At 36.0% G+C, this 18524-nt stretch overlaps 1 protein-coding gene across 6 annotated transcripts in view; it reads left to right on the top strand.

Annotated features, from left to right (window-relative positions):
• BRAF (B-Raf proto-oncogene, serine/threonine kinase) overlaps nucleotides 1–18524 on the top strand; it is a 153744-nt gene that overhangs the window by 123002 nt on the left and 12218 nt on the right. For all 6 annotated transcript variants that reach the window (XM_065884233.1, XM_065884234.1, XM_065884232.1 and 3 more), the window contains 3 exons: nucleotides 9895–9941; nucleotides 10742–10860; nucleotides 14630–14761. In XM_065884233.1, the coding sequence (XP_065740305.1) occupies nucleotides 9895–9941; nucleotides 10742–10860; nucleotides 14630–14761 (298 nt within the window). The remainder of the gene's footprint in view (nucleotides 1–9894; nucleotides 9942–10741; nucleotides 10861–14629; nucleotides 14762–18524) is intronic.

Raw genomic sequence — 18524 nt, 5'->3', positions numbered from 1 at the left:
AATGTGTAAAAATTTAACCGTGTTAAGTATGGTGAGAATAAGTGATTTCTACATTAGCCTTTGTTGCAGTTTTTCTTAATTTCAAAATATAAGGTATTATAAGGAAATACATAATCATTATAGAAAATTTAGAAAATGTAAACATAAATAAGCACCAGTACTCCACTGAGAGAGAAGTACCATTAGTGTTTTGATGTGTCGTATTGTGTATCTTTTCAGAATTCTGTATTTTACTACTGTATACAGTGGTTTGTTGTTGTCGTTTTAAATATGGAATCACACTGGTTTTACCTTTATTTTTTACTTGCTCTTATTTTAGACATCTTTACTGATCAATAAATATTATGTTCTGACTCCAGCTCTGATACTACTAGTAACTCACTCTTTTTTTTATACCAGCTATGTTTTGTGGTTTTTTATATACAGTGGTATATTTAGCACTTACATAGTACTTTGTGCCAGACACTGTTCTGTGTACTTTATGTATACTACCTCAATTAATCCTCAACAACCCTGTGAGGTAGATCCTATTATTATCCCCTACTTACTGATGGAGAAACTATAGTTTAAAAGGCCAGGTGACTTGCCGCAAGCCCTTTGGCTCCAGGGTGTATTTCCTTAAACTCTACGCTGTTCTTCTTCTTCAGTTCAGTCAATCCTTTCAACACCTCAAGTGAGCCCTTAATGCCATGCAGCAATCATACTTTCCCTTCCCTAGTTTTTTGCTCTTCCTCTCTCGTAGACACTGTCACACTTCCTTTATCCTCAGTTCTCCAACACCTCTCCTCCAAGAACTGTCAACTGATAACCTTGCTTGCCATTTCATTAATAAAATTAGAAGCACCCACCACAGTATCTACCTACCTACCTACATTCATGCTCAGTTTTTCTGTTTTATCACTAAGAGTAAAAGCCAGTCCTTCAATTTTGTGCACTAGATTCCATCCCCTTTCTCCTACTCACTGACATCTTTTGAGTGGCTCTCTCCTGTACATCATCAGATTTTCCTTTTCTACTGGATTTTCTCCCATTTTAAAACATCTTTCTTATCATGCACATTTGGAAGAATGCTGACAGTTGTTGAACCTAGGTGGAGGGCACCAGGGTATTTACTGTACTCTTCTTTTAATTTTTCTCTACGATTAAAAATTTTCATAATAAAAGAGTCGTGGAGGTCCCTTCCTTGATCCCACTTCCCTCTGAAGCTATCACCTCATTCCTCTTGTTTCTCTTATAGTAAAACTTCTCAAGAGTTGTTGATACGCACTCTCTGATTTTCTTCCCTCCCCTTTTGTCTTGGACTCCACTCCAATCAGGCTTTTTTGCCTCTGACACTTCACTGAAATATCTCTGAATAAGATAATTACCATGTTGCTAGATCCAGTGGTTAAATACTCAGTCCTCAATCTTTTTGACCCATCAGAAATATATAATGCATTTGATCACACTCTTTTTCATGAAACCTCTTCTTAATCCTTTAAACTCTACCACCTGGGAGCCTTTCCAAATGACACATTTTAGGCACCACCCCAGATCTACGGAATTGAAGACTGCATTTTAACAAGATCCCTGAGTGATTTGTATGCATACTAAAGTTTGAGAAACGCTACTTTAAATCATATTCTGATTTTCCTTCTCCTTACTATCTGTTCCTTCTCAGCTAGTTCTTTTTCAACTCCTTAACCTCTCTAAATATTGGAATAGTCCAGGGATTATGTTCCTTTGGTAATCTCATCCAGTTTTGTGAGTTAAAATACCATTTAATTACCTTTTCTGTGCCAGTCTCCAGCCAGTTCATTTCCTCTGAACTCCAGACTGTCTTGTCTAACTGTGTGCTCAACATCGCTTCATTGTCTAATGGACATCTCAAATTTAACGTGTCTAGTTCTGAGGTCCTGATCTTTTTCCTCAAGCCTGCCCTTCCAAACAGTCTTTTCATCTCAGTAACTGGCAACTCTGTTCTTAGGCTGCTTATGCCTGACATTTTGTACTGAATTTTTGACTCCTTTCTTTTTCTCATACCATACAACCAATCTGTTAATCAGCTCCTGTTAGCTCTATCTTTAAAGTATATCTAGACTCTTACAACTTCTCATCACCTCTTTTCCTGTCACCGTGATTCAAGCCACAGTTATCTCTTGGCTGGATGAGTGCTTTGCTTCTGCCCTTACCCACCCTTGGCTTACTCTCAGCACAGCAGCCAGAGTGGTCCTTTGAAGACTTGGGTCAGATTACGTTGCTCCTCTGCTCCTCAAGTGTCTTCACATTTCATGCAGAAAGGAAGCCGAAGTCCTTATAATAGTCCTTGTAATGTGACCACCACCACGACCCTTCCTCCCCCACTGCCTATTTTACTCCCTCTCTCAGCTCATTCACTACTCTTCTCCCTCTTGCTCTTTCTGTTCCCAGCCAGTTTGCCTTCTTTGCCATTCTTAGAACATGGGAAGTACACACCTGCTGTAGGACTTTGCCCTTGCTAGTCCCTCTGCCTACTGTGTTCTTATCCCATATCTGCATGACTCCCTCCCCTCCTTTGAATCTTTACCCAAAATGTCCTTTGTAAAGAGGCCCTCCCTGGCCTAAAATTACAACCCCCTACAACTTAGCATTTTCTGTCTCCCACCTATAGAATACAGTATATTCTACTCATGCCTCTTCTTTATTTTCTATCTTCTATACTAAAATGCAAGCCCCTTGAGGGTAGGGATTTTCTGCCTTATCTCCAAGACTTAGAACAGTTGTTGCCTAGCACATGGTGGGCTTTCAATAAATATGTGTTAAATAAGTGGAAGAAAGAACCTATGAAGGTGAACATAATTATTATCTCCATTTTACAGGTTAGGAATCCAAAGCTTAGAGAAATTATGTCATGTACCCAAGGTCGTGTGGCTAGTAAGTGATACAGTTGGAATTCAAAGTGAAATCTGTACACTCAAAACCCATGCCCTTTCTACTATGCCTCTCTGGTCATGTCACTTAGGTCCTCTGGGCTCTGGTTTTCCCATCAGCATAAGTGGCATTATTGCCTTTTTGCTTGCCTCACAAAGAAACAAAAAGGTTATAAAACCAAGTGATGTAAAAATATCCTGAGAACTTGAAAATGCTTTACATGTACAAGAGGGTGATAGTAATTCTTTGTTTTCTTATAAAAGTTTTACAGTTTTTGCTTTTAGTTTTAGTTCTTCAACCCACTTCAAATTGGTATGAGGTAAGGGTTGAAGGTTTTTTTTCCTCATACGGGTATCCAATTGTCCCAGCAACATTTGTTCAAATATCTATCCTTTCCCACATTGAGCTGTCTTGCTCTTATAAATAAACAAATATCATGCTTCTGATTTTATGTATTTGGGCTTATGAATGTTTGAAATGAACTTAAAAAGAGAGAATAGCATAGTTTTTGCTATTCCATCAATATCATGATATTCCATGTTTACAATACATTCTCATTTATTCTCTTCAGGCCAGTGTTGTACTTAAGAAACAATGATGAGAATATTTTCCAAAGAGGGATTATACCCTCTCTAATGCGGGTCCCAGATAGGAAACAAAAAAGACATACAAATATCATATTCATGGACTAGAAAACTCAACATTGTTAAGATGTCTGTTCTTTCCAAATTGATCTATAGAATCTGTAGGTTCAGTGCAGTCCCAGTCAAAGTCTCAGCAGGATTTTTTGTAGAAATTCACAAGTTGATCCTAAAATGTATATGGAAATGCAGTGGCTAGAATAGTCAAGACAGTTTTGAAAAAGAACAAAGTTGAAGGACATTTAGTGTGAGATTTCAAAACTTTCTATAAAGCCACAGTAATCAAGACACTGTGATATTGGCATAAGGATAGATGTGTGAGTCAACACAGGGAGGAAAGAAAGCCTACAAATATATCTATTATGTCTGTAGTCAGTTGTCTTTTTTTTTTTTTAACCAAGATGCTAGGGCAATTCATGGAGAAAGGATAGTCCTTTCAACAAATGTTGCTGGGACAACTATATATCCATATAGGATAAATAAATAGCCCTTTCCTGATACAAGGCATGAATATTCATTCAAAATGGATCACAGACCTAAGACTAAAAGCTGAACATCTAAAACTTCTAGAAGAAACATAGGAGAAAATCACTGTAGCCCAAAGATAGGCAAAGATTTCTTAGGACACAAAAATTAAGAACCGTAGAAGAGGGCTTCCCTGGTGGCGCAGTGGTTGAGAGTCCGCCTGCCGATGCAGGGGACACGGGTTCGTGCCCCGGTCCGGGAAGATCCCACATGCCGCAGAGCGGCTGGGCCGGTGAGCCATGGCTGCTGAGCCTGCACATCCGGAGGCCATAACAGTGAGAGGCCCGCGTACCGCAGGAAAAAAAAAAAAAAGAACTGTAGAAGAAAAAATTCGTAAATTGGACTTCATCAAAATTCAAAACTTTTGCTTTTTGAAAGACATTGTTAAGAAAATGAAAAGACAAGCCCCAGTCTTGAGGAAAATGTTTGCAAGATACATTATCTGGTTAAAGAATTGTATCCAAAGCATGTATAGAACTCTTACAACTCAGTAATAAGACAAACTACCCAGTGGAAAAATGGGCAAAAGATTGGAGTAATTTATTAAAGAATATAAAAGAATGGCCAATAAGCAATGCAAAGATGTTCAATATGTTAGGCATTAAAATAGACAAGGTTCCCCTGCACACCCGCTAGAATGCTTATAATCAGAGCCAACAATACCAGGTTTATTAGCAAGGATGCAGAGTAACCAGAATTCTTATACATTGCTAGTGAGGATCTTAAATGGTACAACCACTTTGGCAGTTTCTTTTAAAATTAAAATTACCATATGAGCAATTCTAATCCTACTGATTTCCCCAAAAGAAATGAAAACAAGTCAACAACAAAGATATGTACATGAATGTTTATAGTATGTTATTCATAATTGCCAAAAAACACAACAACCCAAATGTCTGACAGGTAACTGGGTAAGTTATGGTATATCTGTACCCTCTTAATACTGCATGCAGCCAGTGTGTGAATCTCAGGATCATGCTGAGCAAAAGAAGCCATATGTTTATGTGAAATTCTAGAAAAGGCAAAACTAATCGCTAGTGACAGAAATCATTATCAGTGGTTGCCTGAGCCTAGTGTGGTTGTTATTAATTGCAGAAATGTGTGAAGAAACTTCTAGGGGTGATGGATATCCATCTTTATTGTGGTTGGTCTTTAGACAAGTGTATATATGTGTGTTTGTGAAAAACCCTTTAAACTGCATAAAAATTGGGTGCATTTGGTGTTGTATACTAGTTATACCTCTCAATAAATTTGATTTTTTTACCGTGACAGAAACTGAAAAATCTAAGTAAAAATAGAATTTAGGCCACTATAGAGCACAACTGAGAAATGTGTGAACTCCATGTATTAAGGATTTTAATTACTTTAAAGTGGTAAATGATTACTGACTACACAGGAGTAGCAGAAGGGCATTCCCTTCGGTCTTGCTCACTTTCCACATTGTGATTATGAGGGCTTGGAGGGCAACAAAGTAGAAGGGAGACCAGAATTTGAAACTGTATTTGGATAAAATAACACCTTGTCACCACTGTCACGCATACCAGTCCAGTCAACTGCTGAATTCTCTATTGGTGTCAGAGGAGAGATTTAGCTTGCTGTGTGAAGACTGATGAACTTTTTTGAAATTGTGTAGCATTAGATGAAAGAGGACTGAAGTGCTAATGTCTGTGTAGGCCAGTCGTTTGGTTTTAGAAATAGTAGAAAACACAAGAAAATAGCAGCAAACTTGAGAGAGAGATACTTGAGGCTTTTATAAATAGACTAGACTGGTAAATGCCTGCACCTACAGATGGTGTAGGCATAGTATTTGAATTTCAGCAAGGTATTTGAATAATATTTCTCATGGTATTCTTGAGGATAAGATGGAGATATGTAACAAATATGAAGAATTTAACTAGGTTCATAACTGTATTATTGTCATACCTGAAGGTCTTAAGCTAGGAGATTTTTGTCCTCCTTCTTCTCTTGAATCTGACTGCGTATTTACAGATAACTTAGATGAGGGCATCATTAGCATGCTGATCTTTTATAACTTATATTTTAGTGAAAAGTAACATTTTAATAAGCTGAAATTATAGGTCATGTCTACAAAATATGAAATCTTATCCAAGTCCAAAAAAGAGAAGTATACAAATGTTGGATGAGGGAAATGGTTTTGTAGGAGCAACGCAGGAACAACAACTCTCTAGGGTTGTAATTGAATATAATTTTAATAGGAGTCAGTTGAGTGACTGTGGCTGCCATAATAGTAATGGCTGGTGCAGTAAACATTTTTTCCTGCTGTAAGGAAGATGAAGATTAATTTGAGTTTTGTTTTTGTTTTTGTTCTGTTTTTCCAAATGTAAGTGAGATCATACAGTATTTGTCTTTCTCTGACTTATCTCACTTAGCATAATGCCCTCAGGATCCATCCATGTTGTCATAAATGGCAGGATTTCCTTCTTTTTTTATGGCTTATTCCTGTGTGTATGTATGTGTGTGTTACATTTTCTTTATCCATTCATGGACGCTTAGGTTGTTTCCACATCTTGGTTGTTGTGGATAATGCTGCAGTGAACATGAGAGTGCAAATAACTCTTTGAGATCCTGATTTAAATTTTTTTGGATATATATATACCCAAAAGTGGGATTGCTACATCATATGGTAATTCTGTTTCTAATTTTTTGAGGACCCTGCAGTCTGTTTTCCATAGCAGCTGCACCAATTTATATTCCCACCAACAGTGCATAAGTATTCCCTTTACTCCTCGCCAGCACTTGGTATTTCTTGTCTTTTTGATAATAGCCATTCTAACAGATATGAGGTGATATCTCATTGTGGTTTTTATTTGCATTTCCCTGGCGATTAGTGATGTTGAACACCTTTTCATGTATGTACCTGTTGGCCATTTGTATGTCTTCTTTGGGAAAATGTCTATTTTTAAAACTAGATTGGGTTTTTTGCTACTGAGTTCTTTATATTTTTTGGGTATCCCCTTATCGGATATATGATTTGCAAATACTTTCTCTCATTTGGTAGGTTGCCTTTTCATCTTGTTGGTGGTTTCCTGTGCTGTGCAGAAGCTTTTTTGTTTGGTGTAGTCCCACTTGTTTGTTTTTGCTTTTGTTGCCTTTACTTTTGGTGTCAGACGCAAACAACTTGTCATCAAGTCCAATGTCAAGGAGCTTACTGCCTATGTTTTCTTCTAGGAGTTTTATGGTTTCAGGTCTTACATTTAAGGGGAGGATGAAGATGAGAATCTCACTCTAGTTTGTGTTGATCAGATCAAATCTAGAGCATTGTATTTCCTTTCGGGGCATCATATTATGGTCTAAAAAGAATGTTGAAAAGTTGAATCTTGGATAAGACCTTGGAAGAAGCAGTGTAGGGAACAAATTTTACTGGATGATTTGCCAGCTTTAAGATTAAATTGAGTCTGTAAATGGACACTTTTTCTTTTACAAGGAAGGAGACTCCTAACAGAAACCTATCAAGAGAATGATATTCATTTAGTTTATTGCATGTTTTTTCTTTCCTGCTACTTTTATAAACTTATAAGGTTCTACTTAACATCTTTGAAAGGTAAGAAGGCGGTCCAATTTAATTGTCCTATGTAATGGATAGACTTTTGCATCATCTGTAGCAAAGTCAGTTTATTCTTATTCCCTTCCTTACCCTCAACCAGTTGTGTGGTTTTTGGCATCTTCCACTGTAACTGGTTGGTGCTTAGGAAATAATGGTTTAGTGTCAGCCTATAATATAATTATTTAAGGTAGTAATTACTCTGGAATATTATGTAGGGATTGAGGTATGATACCTATCCCATTTTTCCAGCTGGGGAATTTAAGTCTCTTTTCTTTCCAACCTTCCATTATATAGACCTGGATTTCTGTTCTTTTGCTGCTTTTGTTATAGAAGTGTTACAGAAAGAGTTTATTAAATGAGATATAAGTTAGTAAAGCAATTTCTAAACAATAGGGGATTATACAAGAATAAAGTAGTGTTATTTCAAGTTGCAGCTATATGCAACTTTGGCCTATAATAGATTTATGCTGTTTATGGTTATATCACTAGCTCAGCCATCATATTTATATCTTGTTAATTACCGAGTACTTTCCTGGCCAGAAATTTTCTGTCTTCAGCCCTCTGGTTACATTTCTGTCTACCCTATTCTTGCTGTATTTCTTTGTATCAGATTTGTTGAGAGGATTGACACTATCCATCAAGAAATACCTTTATCTTCCCATCTTATAACTTCATCATGCCTCCGTATTCTCATGCATACCATCCATTTGTTGTTGTTATTGTTGTTTTTAATTTCAAAGGAGACAGAATGTCTTTTCAAAGACCAACACCTTATCTGTGCACTAAATACCAGACTGAAGCACTGAGCTCCACCGCCAGCACCATCACCTGTCCCCTTTTCTTTCTAATGAGGATAAGGTCTCCCCATCTTGGAACAGCTTTTGATTGAGACTCATTTTTCTCCATCTGTTTTTTACCTTTGTTTGCCACTGCAGAACTTTTTAAGCAAATGAGACCTATGACATCATGTTTTTTTTCAATGGAAGAGTGACAGTGTGATGTAGTATATCAAATGCTAGGCCTAAAAAATCATAACAGCAAGATAAGTTCAGATTGTGATAAATGCTGTGAAGGAAGTAAACAGTATCATGTAAGAGTAATGGAGGAGAAGGAGTTACTTGTATAAACAAGTAATTTTAAATGAAAATTTGGTCTGAGAAAAAATTTCGAGATCTTGATCTCTGGATGAGAAAATTTAATTGAAGTTTTAAAATTTAATTGAGAAAGCATAAATAATAAACTTAATTATTTGCAAATCTTTCATTTTTAACAGTGTTCATTACATAATTTTGATTATATCATTTGAATTTTAAGGTTTTACTTTAAGGCAAAATTTATTTTCTAACAGTCATTGTTAGATTTCAGAAGTCTCATATGTCTGTTCTTTCCAGTATTAAATGAAGAAAAATAACCTTGATTAGGACATTATATGCATCTTATTGTAGTTGATTCAACAGATATGTATTGAATACCTGCCACATGCCAGGCACTGTACTAGGCACTGGGGATAAACAGAAATAAACTAGACACAGCTCTTTCCCTCAATAAACTCAACTAAGACAGTTTTTAGGGGTATCAGATGATTTAAACTTCCCATTGACTTTGAAATAGATTCACTGTGTCCATTACATTAGAAAGTAAGCACCTCACTAGTTTTAAGAAGGTCTTTTTAGAATATATAATTCTACTTTTAAAAATAGTTTTATCAAATGGAGTTTACATTCCAAATAGAAAATGAACATAGGCAGGTGAAAAAAATACATGAATCGAACTGTTAAAATAATTACTACATAACTGAACAGGGGAAAGAAAGATCACTTGTGGTTGAGTCTTGGGAAAGCTTCACTTAGGAGTCATAATGTATGTTGAATCTTAAAGAATAAGTATGATTCAGTAGAGAATAGAATGAAAGTTAATTTGGTGTGAGAGGGGAGCATTGGTCACAGAGGTGGGATTAAATACCAAGGTATACTTAAAGGACCTGGATAAATAGGCTTGACTGGAGTGGAAGGTTTGTATTGGTAAATAGTAAAAGATAAAGCAAAGTCTTTCAATAGAAAAGATTTTGGTTGTACCATAATAGTAATATGGTCCTAAAATCCTTAGTTCACTTGCAGTCTATTTTACTATTTCTTATTTAAAGGGGTTATGTACAGTTTGCAGTTGTATCATGATTCTAAATAAATCTTTATTTATACCCCTAAATGTGTTCTGTAGATACTGAGGCCAGAGTCTTTAGCTCTACTCAGGTTAAAATGATGTTTTGTTTTTCAGTTACTTACACGCCAAGTCAATCATCCACAGAGACCTCAAGAGTAATAGTATCCTTCTTGAATTTGTCTGCGAAGTTTGAAAACATCCTGACCTTTTCTCCTGCATTTTATCTTCACATTATGTAAAAACAGTTTTCATGCTAAGTTCAATAATACACTGTAAAGGGAATTAATAAATGGGTTTACACAAGAGTATAGTAGTACAAGGTACTACAACCTGCTTTTGGTTTTTGAACAATTGACCATTACAAAAAAACCTATCAAGTCATTATGATAGTAGGACTCTTTGCTTGCTTGTTTATGTTCTATAAGCACTACAAGATGCATAGTTTTGTAGCTATCTACTAGTTTCTTTCAGTGCTCTGACCTTGCTCAGTGGTAGTTGAGATGTAACTGAAGGCTCTACATTATATAACAATGAGGTGAGAAAAACGTAACATTTCTTCTTCCATAAGCCCAAATTAAGATCCTGTCTGCCAGTTGCCTTCCTTCATTCCATTGAAGAGCCTTTACAGCTTTCCCAGCAGTGCCAGAAAGATATTTGGGCCTCCATTACTAAAATCTAATGGGAAAGTTTCAATGTCTCCCATAAACTTAGGAAAACATCTCACCTCATCCTACCACATTTCAAGCACCAAATATCTTAAAAGCAGGTCACAGAGTCCAAATAACACTATTTTTAAAACATATTTATTAACTTTAAAAGGAAATATGAAGTACTATACTTCTTTAAAGAATATCATAATATATAGAATTATAGAAATTAGATCTCCTACCTAAATTTTTCATAATGGTTGCTTTGATAGGAAAATGAGATCTGTTATTTTCCTTTACTTACTACACCTCAGATATTTTTCTTCATGAAGACCTCACAGTAAAAATAGGTGATTTTGGTCTAGCCACAGTGAAATCTCGATGGAGTGGGTCCCATCAATTTGAACAGTTGTCTGGATCCATTTTGTGGATGGTAAGAATTGAGGCTATTTCTCCACTAATTAAATTTTTGGACCCTGAGATGCTGTTGAGTTATTAGAAAGTCACTGAAGATTTCAACTATAGTATTTTCATAGTTCTCAGTATTCACAAAAACCAATGTTGATCTTACTTTATATATAAATAGATTTTAACTTTTTTCTTTATCTTTAAAAAGAATATTATGAAACCAGTTTCAGTATATTTCAAACAAAAAGTGTATTTTATAAACACTGTTTAAATTTTATTCAGATTGTCTCTTTAAAATATTTTGTGTTCAGAATGTTCTGTGTATCCGGTTTCAAAAAAAAAAAGTATGCAATTTAAGCAGGTGTGATCTGCAGCCATTATTAAGGTTTCAATAAAAGAATTACTCCCTTTAAGAGAGAGGCTGTTTCACAATCTTACTTAAGCCTAAATTGGAAAGTTACTTTCTTTAGACTAGAAAGAACCGTATAATTATGGGCAGCCGGGAAAGGAAAGACAAAAAGAAAAATGAAAGGTAGATTTTTAACACTATCAGTTTTGTGGGCCCTGCATAGCTCTTTCTTTCTTTCTTTATTCATATTTCTGCTTTGCGGATAATAATAAAGAGAAGTTATAAGAGGAGGGAACTAACACTTCTGTGCAGTTACTTTCAGCAACTGTGAAAAGGGCAGCATGGGATCATTTTCTTAAGCCAGCTGTTCTCAGAAGGGTCCTTAAAACCCTGTCAGAGGTCCCCAAGGTCGTCCTGTGTGAAACTAGATTTTTCTTCATATTCTTCAACACTTCAGAGCAGATTGAATGCATAAGCAAATATGTGACTCTAGCTGGCTGCTGTTAAACCAGTCAAAAAGAATTGCAGGGACTTCCCTGGTGGTCCAGTGGTTAAGACTCCACGCTTCCACTGCAGGGGATACGGGATCAGTCCCTGGTCGGAGAACTAAGATCCCACATGCCGCGCAGCATGGCAAAAAAAAAAAAAATTGCAGTACTATTCTTCTCACTAAACTTTGTTTTTGAAAATACAGTTACTGTTCATTAAAAAAAATGGGTGATCTATGTTGACATCTAATGACTGTTTTGTTATTTAAATTAATAAATATTTTAACAGTTTCTCAAAGTTTTAATATGATGAATATCCACAGGTATAATCCACATAAACAGAAGCTTCTTGGGGTTGTCCATAATTTTTAAGACTGAAAAAGAGTCCTGAGACCAAAAAGTTTGGGAACATCTGCTCCAAGCTGAATACAGGGTGTCCCAAAACTCTTAGTGCAGTTTTAAGCTTTAAATAACTGAATCTGCAGTAAGACTTTGGGACACCCTGCTGGAAATAGAAAAGCTGCAAGGGCTTTCAAAGCCACATTGGCCTAAATTCCCTGAACTTATCTGTAGCAGTTCCATAAAGAGAATTCCAAGGTAGGATTCTGAATTAGTCAAGATACGCCTAGGGTTAAATTTGGCCATGATTTCTTGTAATAATAACTGGCATTAGAGTGGCAAGGTGGGAAGGGGGCGGCATTGGACTAGGAGTCAGAAGGTCTGTACTCTCGTGCTCTGTTTGACTCTTAACTTGCACGTTCCTTGACCTCCTCCAAGTCTCTCCATCTTTAACACTGGGTTGAACTAGTGGATTTTGAATGCATTTTCTCAGGTTTAGTAATTAGAGTTAGCTATATTTTTTTCTTCAATATATGTTTGTTTTAATAAATAATTATAAACAAGAAGCTAATTAATAATTGTAATCTGGATCTCAGATACCTTTAAGGCATATACCTTGTAACAAAGATAACAGTGTATCCTAAGGGGGAGAGAAATTGCAAAACCTACAATTATAAAGAAACAATTGTTACATGTTTTAAAGGTGTGTTTATTTTAACTGGTGCGGGGAAAGTTAGGCTCAGTCAAGTCTCCAGATTTGTCCTTTTCCAAAAACCTTAGTTTATACAGTTTATAGACTACTATTATACATGAAGGTTTATATTTTCTTTTAATTTCTTTTTTGTTGATACCTGGGTAGATGGGTTCATCCTTTATTCCATCAAGCTGCGTTTTAAGACAAGAGATTAGTCAGTAGTACACTTAATTGTTGAGTAAAATCCTTTTGGGTTGATATTGCCTTCAGAAACAAATATGGTATTTCCATAGACTAGGAGAGAAGAGTTTGTTCAGAACCAAAGGTTATGTAATTCTCTGAATTATTTACAATAGTATTCTCAACCTTGCTTTATTTATATCTTAAAGAAGAAAGAAACTTCTGTGAAAATTTTTACAAATTACTAAATTAATTGAAGATAAATCATGCGTTTCTTATAAATAGATCCCATACGACCTTTCATCAAACCATCTACCAACAACAGTGAGGTAAAACTAAAATTTAAAAGGGTAGTTCTTACACTGTCCCTCACAGAAATTGTGTTCTGGCTTTGAAAATTATGTCTGTATCATAACCAGCCTCTTATATTCTGGCTTGTTCATTACATCACAGTTGTATGTGGTTTATTTTGCGCTGTACTACCAAGAGCAGTTATCAATGAAATATATGACAAAAGCAAATAGATAAAACCTTCTTCACTGCATGCCCCCCCCCAATCCTTTACTCTCATCTGGATCTCCCACACATCTTTCATCAGTGGTTCTCAACCTTGGTTGGACATTAAAGTCATCTGGGGAACTATAAAAACTCACAATTGGAGCTGTTCCCATCCCCAGACTCTGATGGTATATTATTGGGCTAGAATGTAGTCTGGATGTTGAGAGGTTAAAGGCTGCACAGGTGAGTCTGTTTTGCAGGTGAGGCTGGATGCTCTTACTGCCTGCCTTGAGAGATAGCCTGACCTGCCTTACCCTGACCAACAACCAAGAATCCTGTCCCAGGTCTTTCATTTTTGCAGTTAGTCCTGGTTTTGGTATCAAGTTAATGTTTTCACAAAGTTTTTTTAATACCCTGCAGTTTCTCTAATTTCTTCCAAATGAAACAATACAGAAGATGCAAGGTGAAAGAACTCCTTTAAGCTAAGATTTAATCAACCGTTTATTGTATTTCATGTAAACAGCTAATAAGAAATCTAGCTGTAGAATACAGTGACTGAAATGTGTAAAAATGTAACAAATATGATTAGATCTGTATCTTTGCCCAAGAAGCAGCAGCCAAAAGATTCTTTATACCATCTTCTACTAAATCTACCTACTGTCTATTGCTTTTGTTAATAAAGCATCCATAGCATATTCATACCGCTTTTGGAGGCAAGAGAGGAGTTTGAGTTTATCAGTCTTGAAATTTTACCTTTATTGTCTAAGGTGCCCTGAGATAAGGAGAATCATTTGTACCAATGGGAAAACTTAAATTCTAAGGTGATTACCATAGTGGTTGTGCTACTTCCAAACATCTCATAACAACAGGTCTAGTATTTCTTTCCTGAATCAGGAATGGAAGGTAGGAACTCACTCTTGATAGGGTAAGTCATGGGAAAAATTCAAATGGCAGTGATGGTATTTTGTACAGAAAGAGGGCAGCTGATAAAATTATAAAATCTTAGTAATGTATATAGAATCTCAGCTAGTACTGCCTCTCTCAGAGTTTACAGAACATTTTTTAAAATTTATCTTTCATAATCAGTTTTATTTCTTTGGCCATAAGTAAGAGAATTGATTACATATTACATGGGTTATTTAATGATAAAAACATTGTTCTGGGAATTATAATAGTTTGGTTTTCAGTCTTTATTCAGTTGATGTGAAGAATAAACAAGAATATTTTTCTTTTTATGTTCTACCAGGCACCAGAAGTAATCAGAATGCAAGATAAAAACCCATATAGCTTTCAGTCAGATGTATATGCATTTGGGATTGTTCTGTATGAATTGATGACCGGGCAGTTACCTTATTCAAACATCAACAACAGGGACCAGGTAAATATTTACCATCTCTTGAGGTTCATTTTACTGTTTGTAGAAAGGCTCCAGTTCATTGTAGAAAAGAGGTATTGGCTCCTGGGTAAGCATGAAAGATAGATCTCTTGATCTTTGTCACCAGTTTTAGAACCTTTTGTATACTGTTGGCAGTAATAGCAGCATATAAGGCCTTTCCTGGAAATACCATGCTTAAGTCTTGTAGTGGAGTGAAACTCCTGATCTTCTGACTAGAAACTAGAGGTGTAATAATGATTATACCTCATGCCTCTTGACCATGGCACAGTTAGAAGAATGAGCTCTGCTGCTACAGCATCTGGGCTTACCCCTTTTACTCTATCACAGATTGTGCTATCTGAGCCAGGCCCTCAGCTCTGAACTTATTTATATCAAATCCTTTTAAAATTATTAAGATTTCTCCATACTTCTTAAATTTTTAAAACTAGGTAAATGAAAGGACTGTTACATCATGCTTTCAATTTTCTGTGGTGAGAATTCAAGTGGGAGGGAATTTTTTACTTCTCTCTTCCTAAAAGTTCCTGTTCTCTGTTCCTTACCTTCCAAAGTATCAACATAGCCTCGTGCAGCTCTTTGTCTTTTCTATCCCAGCCATATTAAATTCACCTAGTCTTTTAATACTGGCCAAGAAAAATGAATTGTCTTTACTGAAATTACCTCATATACCTCAAAATTTTAAAAGTGCGTGTGTGTGTGTGTAGAGAGAGAGATTGCCGCAATTACAGTTAATATATTAGAAAACAATAGTTGACCATATAAACTGTGATTAAATAATATTTATACATTATACTGTGATGCACATGTGAATCACCTGGATAATTTGTTTAAAAAATGGAGATGCTGGAGTAGATTCTGATTCAGTGGGTTGGGTCCAAGCATCTGCATTTTTAATAAGTTTGCTAATTGTTTCTGATACATACCAAAGTTGAGAATCACCAATGTAAAGAATCTTCAAAAGTGTGAGTGTTTTATGTGTTTGATCATAACCTCCCAACCTAATGAAATGATAATTTTTAATGTATAAATATATTACTTCATTTAGTAGTGTTTTGGTCATCAGTTCAACTCTCAGGCTTTTTGGTGATACTAAAGCTTTCTGAAGATACTGAGTAGCTTTCTCACTAAGAACTTATAACTATCATGTGATATCAGAGAAGTAATCTAAGTTGTCATATACTTTGCATATGCTTATTGAATCACCGTATGGCCCTTACCCAACAGTGGTCTTGATTCTCTGTTTTGAGAATTTAAAAAATGACTGCCTTTCTACATAAGTCAGCATAAAACTAATTTTTTAAATTGCTGTTTGGTCTTTCTAACTACTTTCATAGCTTTAGAATGTTGGATTATAGCTTTAAGTGTTAAAAAGGAATCTGTGACCTGGCTTCTGATGATCTGATCTTTTAAGCCTCCATGAAACTTCAATTCAGGACGGACCAAGATAGTAGCTAAAGAACATAAAAACATTGAAACATTGCACTTAGTGTACTTGTGACAGATCCTAGATCACTGAGATGATTGATTTGACGATGGCAGTGTGAAGAGCAAGATTGTCTCTAATTTAGCAGCTTCACGTGCTCTGCCTTTTACAGTCTTATTAACTCAACCATACAGCATAATACCCCATGCCGTGTTTAATTTTCCTATGCATTCTGTTCTTCTAGAGGAATTACGAGGGAATTTTAGTTTAGTTTTAATTGATTTATCATAGAGACTACAAATAATAAAAATTTATGAACCTAAGATCTGGATGAAATCCATTTGTCAGTAAATAAGTTTATTTTAATGAAATAATAAAGTTATATTATGGAAATAAGTAGTAGTGTCTCCAAAATATGGAAAAAGCGTCCCAGAGTTCTGCACTCATCCACTTCTTGGCATTTTAGGTGCTTTGTCCTCCATGGGAGTATAATAAATGATGTGGCAAGGGCTTACTCTCCATGAGAGAAGTAAGTGAGTGACCAACAGAAGGGTAAGGCCTTTACTAGTTAATTCTTTCTGGGAGTATAGTTAGAGCCTTCTGGAATATGCCAGTGTGAAACCAAGTATTTGATGAAGAAAAAGGATATGAAAGAATTATATACTTTTCCCATCATCCCCATTCTATTTCATTACCTTCTAGTCTGCTTTCTTCAAGTGGCGCTTTCCATGGAACTCCCTCTTTTGAATCAGTAACTCTAGTCATCCTCAGTGAAGTAACCCCCAGGTACTGTTCCATCCATCTCCTTGATTTGATTTTTCTTTCTCTCGTACTTTGATCTCCATGGCTCTCAGATTGGACTTCTATTTGAAAATCTAGGAATATTCTTTTTTTTCATGGGAGATGGGACAGCTGCTTCATTACCATATAATATGGTAATGACCCATGCCCCTACACTCTCACCCCCCCATAGTCTGAGGTGGCAGGTTTTGCCTGTAAATTCAAGGCAGGACTCTGGTAAAGCAGTGTGATGTAATGGCAGACCTTGGACTCATGACCTGCATGACCTGGCCACTGTACCTCTCTAGGTATCTTTTTTTTTTCAATTATTAAAAATAAGAGAATGAACTAAAGAATTCCTTAATAGTTACAAAGATTGAGTTCTTTCCTAAAACAGGTTTCTTAGCTCCTTGAGGGATGACCATCCCTATGTTACTTTGCAGAGTAGCATACCTTTTTACTTCACTTACCCTAGTGCCGAAAGTCTGAGAAATTGCTTTGTCATTTTTTCCCCCTCTTTATCATTCTGTTTTGCTCTCTTTCAGTGCAGCTTCTTTACTAAATTGGGATTAATAATGTGCTCAGTTAAGCTAGGTATATTGGCTTTTTTTTTTATTGGAGCAGACGTGCTGTGTCATCTTAGAAGAAAATAGCATAACATTTATTATTTCACGTGAATTCCAGTTATCATTGCTATAGCAAACCACCTAAAACATAGTGGCTTAGACAAATTGTAAATCTGCAATTTGAGCTTCTCTCAGTGTGGAAGGTTTATCTCTATTTCATATGGTATTATTGGCTGTGGTAGATTCACTGGGTGTTAAAGGATCTACTTCCAAAATGGCTTGATCACATACCTGAGAAAGGTATGTGACCAGTTAGCCAAGCTGGAAGCTTAGTCTTGGCCGAGGGCCAGGGGCCTCAGTTCTTCTCGACATGGGTCTTTCTGTGACGACTTTTTCACAGGAACCTTGGACTTTCTCACAGTATGGTGGCTGGGTTCTAAGCACAAGATCTCAAGGAGACAGAAAATGATAATAAGTACCAGTGTCTTATCAACATGCAAATTATTTTATTTTAATAAAAAATATTGATATCTACTGTATGCAAAAGCTGTGAGACATAGAAGGATGCAAAGGTGAATAAAACACAGGCTGTGCTCTCAGTTCTGTTGAGGCAGTGCAGGGGGTGATGTTGAGGATGAGCAGACCCGTGCTCCAGTAACACAGAGGAGTGAACGAAGGGGTAGGGATACCAGGAGTGCGGCTGTAGATGGAGAATGAAAATAACCAGTCCCAGAATTTCAAACTGAGCTATTGATTTTGTAGTTAAGTGCCACTTGAATTTTCTATCCATGAATTACATCCAGGAAAGACCTTTCCTTTAAGCTTAAATAGTTGCAAAGAATGTAATTTCCAGTGTATTATATTGACATTTCAAAAAAAAAAGCATTATATCATTCTTTTAAATGTACCAAATAAAATCTAAACGTCATACTGATTTGATTCTTACCATCATCACTTGTTTAAAAAATAAAAAACCTCG

The sequence above is a fragment of the Phocoena phocoena genome, chromosome 9 (genome assembly GCF_963924675.1).
Source record: "Phocoena phocoena chromosome 9, mPhoPho1.1, whole genome shotgun sequence".
NCBI lineage: Eukaryota > Metazoa > Chordata > Mammalia > Artiodactyla > Phocoenidae > Phocoena > Phocoena phocoena.
Note: the sequence above shows the minus strand (reverse complement) of the source record. Positions and strands in the feature narration are given on the sequence as shown.